The sequence below is a fragment of the Haliotis cracherodii genome, unplaced genomic scaffold (genome assembly GCF_022045235.1).
Source record: "Haliotis cracherodii isolate W230 unplaced genomic scaffold, xgHalCrac1.p SCAF_6, whole genome shotgun sequence".
Lineage (NCBI taxonomy): Eukaryota > Metazoa > Mollusca > Gastropoda > Lepetellida > Haliotidae > Haliotis > Haliotis cracherodii.
Genome location: NW_027266319.1, coordinates 25,944,914 through 25,956,818, shown reverse-complemented (window position 1 = coordinate 25,956,818; position 11,905 = coordinate 25,944,914). Strand labels below are relative to the sequence as shown.

General features: G+C 40.7%; 1 protein-coding gene across 1 annotated transcript; it reads left to right on the top strand.

Annotated features, from left to right (window-relative positions):
- Nucleotides 1-5,769: 5,769 nt before the first annotated feature.
- LOC139444923 (GTPase IMAP family member 4-like) lies at nucleotides 5,770-10,764 on the top strand. The gene is made up of 2 exons (XM_071225939.1): nucleotides 5,770-5,798; nucleotides 7,944-10,764. Exons 1-2 carry the CDS (start codon nucleotides 5,770-5,772, stop codon nucleotides 9,037-9,039), a joined length of 1,125 nt encoding a protein of 374 aa, XP_071082040.1. The 3' UTR covers nucleotides 9,040-10,764.
- Nucleotides 10,765-11,905: the final 1,141 nt, after the last annotated feature.

Here is an 11,905-nt window from a genome sequence, read left to right as displayed (position 1 = left end):
TCAAATAGTTCTGCAATCCATGTACAAATTTAAGGAATCCAATATATAATGGCTATCTTTTTCAATGGATTTGGTCTATTTGGCTTTCAGTCTTGTCGCGCAGGGCCATTTGAAACAAATTAGGTGGGTACGGAAGAACCCACTCCTGAATTCTTAAGGGGTTACCTTAGGATCGAGTGAGTGAGTATGGTTTGACGCCGCTTTTAGCAATATTACAGCAATATCACGAACACGGGGGACACCGGAAATGGGCTTCATACATTGTACCCATGTCGGGAATCGAACCCGGGTCTTCGGCGTGACGAGCGAACGCTTTAACCACTAGGCTACCCTACCGCCCCACCTTAGGGTCGAAAAAGAGAATATGAATATAGATCATAGTGATACAAAAAGATTTCACAGCAACATTTGTCTTCTTGTACTTGTTTCTATTTATAAAAAAGTTGTTTCATACTTCCCAGTCTTATGAATTAAACTGTTTTCCTTTTAACCATGACTTTGCTACATTACATATTAACCAATAGGTTTTGTCTCCTAGAAAATGCTAAATACAATCAATTATGTTTTATCAAATTTATGCAGAACAACGTATTGGGCGAAGTGTGTTTTATATTTTACCATTTTGTGACAAGTAAATATATAAAGACAACCAACGAGTTCGGCAATATTTAAAAGTAGAATAGAGTGGAACCTTTGAACGAACTTTCGCATCAGATATATGTCCTAACGTTTTGTAGATTTTCGTTTGATATGTACTAAATTAAATGGTGAACCTCAGAGTTTTACGAGCGACAGTAACGTATGTTTCAGATTGGACCGTCTTTGAAATTTTCCACAGACAGCGAAATGAATTCCTTGTGTCATCTGTTCAGTTTAGGTCTTGGGTATGTTTGGGTCTACCAAGATGTTGGATGTACGACCTATGAAGATCCGGGGTAGAATAGGTCTTCAGCAACCCATGCTTGCCATAAAAGGCGACTATGCTTGTCGTAAAAGGCGACTAACGGGATCGGGTGGTCAGGCTCGCTGACTTGGTTGATGCAGGTCATCGATCCCAATTATGTGGATCGATGCTCATGATATCAATCACTGGGTTGTCTGGTCCAGATTCGATTATTTACAGACCGCCGTCATATAGCTGGAATATTGCTGAGTGCGGCGTAAAACAACAAACCAAACTAAACCAAAACATGTGTATAGTTAGTTTTCCTAACCTTTTTCAGTCCCGTTTGAAAGACATGTACGGTAAGAATAGACCAATATATTATCATCTAGTACTAGATATGAATATTATACACTTTACAAGATAAGCCTTGAAGAAGAGAAATATTGAATAGATTCGACCTTGTGTACATTTGCTACCGATTTTGCTCGTGCTCTAGTTAGATGTATATGCTTATTGATGCCGGAATCACCACACACTTCCAACAGCTGAAAGATTATGAACATATTGTAATCTAAGCAATATCGAAGATCTGTATCATTTCACCTTTATATGTCCATCCTTAAACAAGATATTCTAAAGCAATACATACGAAATGAATATGTAATTCTGCCGTCAGTCCAACAGTTATTCACCTTATCGCAAACTCAAATTATCAAGATTTAAAATATGTTATGTTATATTTCAAATATGCCCTCAAGACCAGAATTGGACAGAAATGAAACATGTGATTCTACTTGTATATGTATAATGTACTGTATTGTATCCACCTCATTTATTTGGGTCTATGGCCTATCATACAATAAACAGTTGACCATAACCAAATGATTTGGAATACTTGGAAATTTTTGCATTTACATTAATACCGTAACCATTCCAAACGTCAGGAAATGGTTTATTTCGTGTCAGGTCTATCTCATTAATATCACGTCAAATGTTTTATTTATCTACCTTCTGCACAACCTACCTAATAATATGAACGTCATGTGATATTCAAACATTCTGGAAACTGAAATAACTACTTGCCAGTGTACATAAATCATGAGGCCAAATTGTGATGAGTCCATTCATATCAGCTATTGCCTCGTTTCATGAAGGTAGGTAAACGTTATATCAGGACAATGTGGTTACTTATCATTGAGTACCTGTTTTCCAGATCGATAGTTCAATAGATCCCATGATCCGATGTGCTGTCTGTCCGTCCGCCATTCGTATGTCAGGCAACTTTCGTGCTTGTAAATTTGAATTTTAGTAGACATTATGTGCACTGAGCATTCAATTCGGTGATGACATGTTTATATGTTTATAAGATAGATTAGTGTTTGTTCGCTACAAAACATTTTGATTGGAATTCCGAGCACCTTTCACTATAACACTGCCATTCAGTCCGTTTTCAAAAAGCATTCGGTAGTGAGAATGTAGGTATGAGATAAAAGTCGGTAAGATCCGTTGTGAAACAAATACATTGGGTTGAGGGATAGCCTAGTGGTTAAAGCGTTTGCGACGACATGGTGGGGGTGCAATTACACACATAGGTACAATGTGCGAGGCCATGTCTAGTGTCCATGGCTGCTTTACGAGTTTAAAAGTAATAGTTACTCATTCACGCACTGACTCATCACAAACCCAAACTTGTTCCAATCGCAGCTGTGGCCATACACTGTGACCTTGACACCACTGACGTCCGATGATGCAGGTCCGTCAACATGGCAACTCGAACTGGTCGTCTAGCACGAATACCCTAAGCACGTAAAAGATTCCTCACCGTCACCGCTGATATCCTACGAAATCTTGGTATTGCCGGAGTTACAGAGATGGCTGTGGTGGTTCTTTCACGTAAATGACGTAGCGGTATGAATCTGTCCTGTCCTCCGCTAGTCATGCGTGGTCGACCGGATCTGGAAAGGTCAAGTGTTGTCCCGTGTGCCTCGTAACGGTTCCCGAGTCTTCTACTGGTGCATGGTACTACGTGGAAAAAACTGGCTACGGCCGATGGCGTTGTTGCGTTGGGCTTCCGTCAGTCGTTGCATGATTTCGCTTTTCACTTGCTGTACGATTGTGATGGCTTGAAAACTTTTTTATAGCCCAACAAGTGATGTTGCACGTGCATATCAGGTTGGTGTGTTTCGGCGCCAGGCTCTCACGGAGTTGTGTTTTGCGATTTTTCCATCTTTTTACCACATTTCTGCAGTACTTCATTCTTTCCACACAGATCAAACCCAATCCATGCAGAAATGATCATATTTACGATTTTACTGCTTTGCTTTTGTTTAAAGCATATGTATGTGTGAGTAGAGCATATGTATGTTCCTGTCGCTTTAACAAGATTTCGCACTGGACGTGTCACACCGAAATTTAAATTAATCATCGATCAATTATTTATCTCAGTGGTAACTCATCAAATAATCCGTAAAACTATTTATCTCTTACGAGAAGCAGTAAGCTATAGGGCTATTGAGCAGTGAATAATACCATCGTATAGTGAGTGATACTGGATCCAGAATATGACTTTGTGTCGCTGTTAGCAATATTCCAGCAATATCATGGCGGGGGGCACCAGAAATGGGCTTCACACATTGTACCCATGTGGGGAATCGAACCCGGGTCTTCGGCGCGACGAGCGGACGCTTTAACCAATAGGCTATCCGACCACCCCGGGTTAGTTGTGAACCTAGCAAGAATTCTATAGAGGCTGGCTACTCCACATGTAAAGTGAGTCATGAAATTGTGTCTTAGGCGTTTGCCCTTTGGTGGACCCTCGAACATGTTATGGTTAGTACACCGCTCATGACCCAAGAACTGAATTAGGACCAAGGGGTATTCATATTCGCATATGAAAATAGAAGCGGCAAGACCTTGGAAGCAAAACAGAACGAAAACGTTCCAATAGTGAGTGAGGTGTGTGTGTGTGGGGGGGGGGGGGGGGGGGGGGGAGTTTAGGGTCGTAGTTCAGTCATATCTCGGCTTTGCAGCTTACTGTGCAAACTTAGGAAAGCCCAAAGTGATGCAGGTCATGGACATTTTCAAATATACTGAAACCCACGAGCACGAGTAGGGTGCAGGCAAACCAAGAATCATAATTAGGGAGATACTGGGAATCGGAAATCAGCGAACCCCGACACCTTAGACTACTGTACCGCTCGGGCGAAATAGGTGTTATGCTTGCTCACATATCCGACTGAAGCAATGAATACAGTCTGAATTTGGACTAAACGTAATTGCATCACTAAAATCAGATAAGCATTATTCAGAAACCACAGCCTGATAAGCACACAGTCCATTGTACGATTCCGACTACAGCATGAATATGATACCAGGTTTTCGCGAAAATCACAATCTGAATGCATTAGAGTCAAATACCTGCGCGTACAATACCGACGGTCACGCTAAACACCGCTACACCTGTACACTCGACATCGTGGCATATTGACATGCTGTTTAACCTGTTTTCCCGCTCACTACTATGACGTCAGTTTATAAATTATCTATTCGAACTTGTGCAAAACGTTAGCCGTTATTCAACCATAAGGAAAAATAAATTCGACGTCAATACGTCCTGTTTCTTGATAACGTTGTCAAATCCTGAGGAAAATGTATGCGTGCATTGTATATAATTATTTAGAACATAATGCCCCAGTGACTCATGCATTTTGTAGATAACCAGTCTGTTGGCAGGGGCCGGAGGAAAAGGTTCGTGGTTGGTACGACGTCACTTTAATCAGGGTAAGAAGATGCAGCAATTCACTTTAATTTTTGAACTTGTAACTGTACACGTAATAATAATAAATGCCTCTTTATAGTGCGCAGTACCAATGCCCTACATCGTGTTAATAGCGTAATGGATCAGGGTGCACCTCCCTGGGGATTCTATGCAACGCAAACTGCCCCCTAGAAGATTAGTTACATGTGTGATTTTCATAGGACGATGTGCGATCGTGCGATCGTGAATTCCTTATACAATGTGGCTGGGGCGTATATACTGATACGTGTGAATATATGCAGGGATCGTTATACTCAGATTCAGGTATCGATATTCAATACATTTCACTTCATTTTGTATTTACTCATTGTGGTTCAAGACTACCAATGTAGTTATCTTAATACACTCTGTCTATGCACTGTGATTAGAAGCGTCAGTTCAGTTTTGTATTGAAATACAGTTGTATACTAGTATACGTAAGTAGATGCTTCAGCTATTCATCTTGTAACAAGGCCTACCTAACCTGTAGTTTCAAAGCATATAAAGCTAAAGGAAATTGTCTGTTTGATGCGTTACTCTCTAGTCCTCTTATTCTTAACAAAACACAAATTCATAGCTTTCCAGCTTATCTGATTTGTGCACGAATAATATGTCCTTGGCAAAAAAGGCAGGTAGATGACAAATCCACGACGAATGAAGATTAAACTGTTATCCGTATTGTCAGATCAGTATAAACACATTATCAGTAATGTTTGAAAATTGAATATCCGCTGTATATCGTTTTCTATGACATGTTATCCAGGGTGCCGTTGTACAAAGCGATCTTAGCGCTTAGGTGATCGTAACTCCCATACGTTAACGTAGCGCTAAGGTTGTTTTGTACAACGGCACCCAGAACGATAATCATTATACACAAGACAAATAGGCGACAATGTTACCTCCACTGGATCACAGATAGTCCCTACAAATATGTTTTTTCTGTATTAAGCACCAGCTATTTTTGTAATATTCTCGAAATACGCATGCTCAACAAGCAATTTTAAGATTTCAGCGATCTTATTAATTTATTGAAGATACAGTTTTATTACAGAACATGGAGTTACGAATTGATCAATCGTTGAATTGTATGAACAACAAACTTGCCAAGTCTCACCGGTGTAGCTTGATGTCATGTCATGAGCACAAGGATAAAAATAAATTTCATACTTCTTTCCTTTTACAGCGATACATCTGGAATTGTTCATGTAAATGACTTGACTTAATCTCATAATAATTCTTTAGGAGAAACATAAAATGACAGAAAAACTTTGAATTGGAAAATTTTATAAACAAAAGACTGAGCGAGTGAGTCGGGTTGAAAGCCGTTCAGTAACAGAATTCCAAGATACCACGGCGTGTCAGCTTAATGCTGGAGGAAAGCAGGAAACTGGGTCTTAGACGTTTACCACTTTGGTGAAACCCATGAACACGGGTACGGTGCTATCAAACCTTAAAACATAATCGGAGCGAATCGGGATTCGAACCCACAATCACAGGTTTCTGGGGTGTCAAAGGGACCCAACTCTGCACCACCAGTGATTAAGAAACAAAATAAAAATACATACCTATGGGCGTTTGAGTTTGGTTTTGAATTCACACACGTATAATTCATAACTACTAATTGACAATTGCTTTGATTTATAATGGCCGGGTGTGTTTTGTGACAGTTTCTCTAAACGACAACCTCAGACAAATTTTAGTTAGATAAACAAATAGTTGGGACCCTTCATAAATAACAGCTTGGGAATCACTTTATGTTTTTGATTTGACAGATTGACGAAATCGTCACATTTTTCTGCTTGGATACCTTCAGTCATGGGTAGGTGTAATATTTGTTTTTCATTTTTAGCATGTTTAAAGAAATGAGGAAATATCAATAACCATTATCACATCAGAAAGGAATGAAGTGAATATTCTATATATTGTGTGAACAGTATAGGTACACGTATAAACATGTTATTGCTATTTAGATCACATAACGTAGGAAACTCCTAAAGTCTATACTTATAGTTGTAATATTGCAAAGATAAGTTAGAAGGTTGATCAAATATGTTCATGTATGCGTTTAAACTTCCATTAGTTTCTGGACCCGTGAAGGTTCCGGGGTAGAATAGGTCTTCAGCAACCCATACTTGCCGTAAAAGGCGACTATGATTGTCGTAAAAGGCGACTAACGGGATCGGGTGGTCAGGCTCGCTGACTTGGTTGATACATGCCATCGATCCAAATTGTGTGGAGGCGGCACGGGTGGCCCAGTCGTCTAAGGCGCCGCGATACGCTATGCAGAGTTGCGTCCCTTGGGCACGCCAGAAACCTGTGATTGCGGGTTCGAATCCCGGTTCGCCCCTATTATGTTTCTAGGTTTGTCAGCACCATACCCGTGCTCGTGGGTTTCACCGAAGTGGTAAACGTCTGAGACCTGCATCACTTCGGGCTTTCCTCCCACATTAAGCTGACACGCCGTGATATAACTGGAATACTGTTAAAAGCGGCGTTAAACCCAACTCACCCACTCATCAATTGCGTGGATCGATCCTCATGATGTCGATCACTGGATTGTCTGGTCCAGACTCGATTATTTTACAGACCCCCGTCATATAGCTGGAATATTACTGACTGCAGCGTTAAACAACAAGCAAACAATAAACAAACAAAAAAACATCAGTTTCTTATTGGTATATTTGGGACGGAAATGATTACTATAAATAACTTCCCGGTGTGTTTAAAGAGGAATGGAGATGCAGGAAATGCACATTCATCAACAGTTGCCACCAGCAGAACTGCGATGCATGTCGCACGTCAAAGCCACGACGGGAACCTGGACTACCCAATGTAACTAATCCAGAGCCAATGGGTTATTATCAAACACAACAGCATAAAGGTACTTCTCTTGTTTTTTCTCTTTTAATTTTCCTATACCAACGTAAAACTGTACACTGTTTACGCCGCATTTAGCAGTCTTAAGCCATGTCACAACGGAGGCACCAAGAATGGGTTTCACACATAGCAATCATCTGGGGAATCGAACCTTGGTCTTCGGCGTGATGAGCAATTGTATTACTCACGGGACCAGCCCAAATTAAAAATGCTAACAATGACAGTGTTTTCATAGCTGGTATCACAATTATGTCTGAACATGCCATATACTATCAAATTCTCATACGTTATCATCACTAACCGTATTGTTATTCTAAATTTCTTTTCAATTACAGGCACATCGTCTGGGTGGTCCACAGACCTCTGCCCGACCAATGAAAGAAGAATAATTTTCCTTGGTAGAACAGGGTCAGGGAAGAGTGCCACCGGAAATAATATTCTTGGGGACATCGTATTCGAATCAAGTGCCTGTGGGTCATCTGTAACCAAAAGGTGCCAGAGAGGGAGAGGGAGCAGATTTAACCGGGACATTCAAATAATCGACAGTCCTGGGTTGTTTGACACAGGTATGACAAATGCTGAAATCACGAAGGAAGTAGTGAAATGTATCGGCATGACAGCTCCTGGTCCCCATGCCTTTGTCCTCGTTGTCAGGATTGACCGTTTTACGAAGGAAGAGCATGATACCGTTGAACATTTCAGGCAGGTCTTCGGGTGTGACATGTTGAACTATCTCATTGTTCTGTTCACAAGAAAGGATGATCTACATCATGAAACAAAAACCCTACAAGAGTATTTGAAGAAAGTACCTCAGGAACTGCAAGTTCTACTCAAGTCTTGCAACAACAGATGTATTGCCTTCAATAACAGAGGCAGTGATGAGGAGAAGAACAAGGATGTCCAGGACTTCCTCACACTCGTGGACAGGATGCTCCTTGACAATGGGGGCAAGTGCTACACCAGTGAAATGTATGTTGAGGCTGAGAAGATCATGAAGATTAGGGAAGAACAGTTGAGACAGAAACATGAACAGAAGATCCAGGAAGAGAGAAATGCAATCAGGCGAGATTTCGAACTGAAACTTCAGATGAAACAGGATGAAGACGAGGATATGAGGAGACAATTGGAGGAGAGAATAGAAACCCTTGAAAGAAAGAAAACCGAAAAAGCTGAGATTGAGATGGCTGCGCTTTTAAAGGAAATGGAACAACTGAAACTAGCTGTTAATGGAGCGATGGAAGAAAAGAAGGAATCAGATAAACAGTTGGAGTTGGAGAGAAGGAGGAAGGATCAAGAAGCCATTAAAAGACATAAGGCCGAAAAGCCGGACTTTCGAGGGGAGACGCGAAAAGAATTAAATGACGATTATTCCGATACCATGACCATGCTGGAAACTACTCTACCCATGATCATCACCAGTTTACTTCGGCCTATCATACCGGCTGCTGCGAATTATGTTAAAGGATTATTTCCTAAATAAACTCGTGTCGGGATGTTGTTTGGAGAAAGAATGCAATGAGATCTGAGCACGAACAACTCAGACAACATAAACAGCATGTGGACGTAGTAGAGGGACTAGCATCCGCCCTTTGTAACTGTTGAGACAAAAGAAAAACAACTCGCTTTATTCATTGTAATTAATTTTGATACAAAAACACCTTTGTAAATAGTTAGCTAAATTTAGTTGTGTAGATCACTGGGTGTAATTACAGGGAAAACGTGGGGTTTTGTGAAGCATATTGCTTTCCCATGCTGATTGTGCTCAGCAAACGACTTTCCACAACGCTCGTTGGAATACACTGCGTAATTGTGGCGCCACTGCTAGGTCGGTACTATATTTCATCGTCACAAGAACACTTTCAAACTTATCGTAAACTATGGCTTCATTTGATTTAATTATGGTTTCACTTATCACATATGTATTAGTTTATCACTGTTTGTTTGTTGCTTTACGCCAAATCCAGCACTATTCCAGCAACAGTCAGAAATATTGCCACAAACCATTGGTTGATATTCGGCGCAACATCCTTGTATGTTATTAGGAAGAGAATAATTTGCTCCAGGAATGTCTCTAGTGTCAGAGAGAAAAACATTCTGTCATGTTGGATGTCCTGGGAAAAAAATAAAAAAATAAAAAGAAATTAAAAAAAAGAAATATTGGCAGAATACTTTGGGACACAACACTGCACAGCGAACCATGGGTCTTTTAGACACCCGCGCCAGGCGTGCCGGGCAGCTTGTAGATTTCCTAGCAGGGATCGAGCAATTGTAGGTATACGTTTTTACGATGGAAAAAATTGAAACACCATTCAAACATGAATTTGGACATTACACATTTCTGATTGGTCAGTCAGACGTATCAAGTCACAATGACCAACTCTGATTGAAAAGGCCGATTTTACGACCGCATCACCGCGGACTCTGAAATAGAAGAGGTCTTAAGCAACCCATGCTTGCCGAAAAGGTGACTATGCTTGTCTCAAGAGGCGACTAACGGGATTGGGTGGTCAGGCTCGCTGACTTGGTTGATGCATTTCATAGATCCAAAGAATTTATATCTGAGATTGTTAGTGGCAGTATCCTTGAAGGGGGTTAAAGTACTGTAAAATTATTGTCCCCCTGAGAGGGTATCGTAAGTCCCTGTCATTCACAGAATATTTCCATTTACTACGCTTTTAAACGTAGAATTTCTGTCTTTTAATTGTGGCTAAAATTATGTACAATCGCCAACGACTGAAGGGATGATGTAAATCCTGCTAGGATCGTCCATGCAGGTAGCAAAGGTACTGTAGGTCCCCATGGTCCCTAGTATGGTGATCTACCTTCAGTTGCTGGCGATCTATAGCCTGTTTTTAAAATGTAATGTATATGTATAGTGCTATTGATTTTATTATTACATACTAGTTTTAAATTTTATTGCTGTGATACGTCTAGTTGTTTTATTGTCCCTCGTTGGCAGGTTTTTACATACGTTTCATTATATGTATTATATTTAACTTTTGATAGTCACGATATGGCTGAAATATTGCCGATGTGACTTAAAATTTTAACTCACTCACTCACTCATAGATCCAAATTGCGTGGATCGATGCTCATGATATTAATCACTGGATTGTCTGGTCCAGAACACGATTATTTACAGACCGCTGTCATATAACTGTAATATTGCTGAGTGCGGCCTTAAACAACAAACCAACCAATCTGAAATGTTAATAAAAAGGTACGTCTTTATCCATCACTGTGGGCATTTTATAATTAATAATGAGTAAAAATACCCGAATGCAGTTTAATTATAAAATGCAGATTCCCTTTTACTACAAAGTACACGTAGCAATATATTTTGTCTTGAGAACACGATACAAATCGACATGGAGGATTTATTTTTTAGGGACAAAAGCGAGTATGACTAACATCTTATATTCTGCGTCCCAATGAGCGGTGTGACGTCATAATAGTGACATGCGGTGTGGACTTCACGTTGCCTCACGCAGTTGCTGTGCTGCACGCAGCTAATGCCAGTTTAATATGCATCAACAGTATAATGGTGAGGTGAAATTGAGTTTAACGTCGCGTCCAAGATTATTGCACTTATATAGCGACGTGCATGTACGTGTGTGTGTGTGGCTGCTTGTACTAGTCCGGACTGATGCTGATTTATAGTGCTAGCTCACTGAAATACCATGCCGCAGTTTAACATGAATACCCCACTCAGACACAGTATACTGACTCCGAGCCGACAGTCCTTGTTTTAGCCCCTTAATGCCGAGCGCCAGACAGGGTAACAACAAGTACCATCTTTTAACGTCTTTTGGTATGACGCGGTCGGGGATCGAACCCCGGACCTTCCGCTCTCAAGGCGGACGCTCTACCACTAGACCACGGAGGCGGTCCAACAGTAAAATGATTTAAAAAGCAATGTGTGAGTATACACAGCACCACTACGATATGATAAGGCATTCAAAATTATTGAACATGGAACGTTAATTTGGCATATATCTTATTGCACATCATGTCACTATATGTAACCTGGCTTGTGTGCCATGGTCCCATTGATGGGTTAGTCCAAATTATTTAGAGGTTGGTTGGTTGGTTGGTTATTTTACGCCGCACTCAGCAATATTCCAGCTATAAGTCGGCCGTCTGTAAATAAACGAGTCTGGAACCGACAACCAGTGATTTATATCACGGGCATCGATCAACACGATTGGGATCGATGACATGATTCAACCAAGTCAGCGGGCCTGACCTCCCGATCCCGTTAGTCGCCTTTTATGGCAATAATGGGTTGCTGAAGACCTATCCTACCCCGGATCTTCACGGGTCTTATTTAGAGGTCGTCATGATGT

Excerpts from the sequence above, each read along its gene's own strand:
- LOC139444923 (XM_071225939.1), top strand. The coding sequence starts at position 5,770 with ATGAACAACAAACTTGCCAAGTCTCACCG. Across the intron at positions 5,799-7,943 it reads AAACTTGCCAAGTCTCACCG|AATAATTTTCCTTGGTAGAA; the intron begins GTGTAGCTTGAT and ends CAATGAAAGAAG.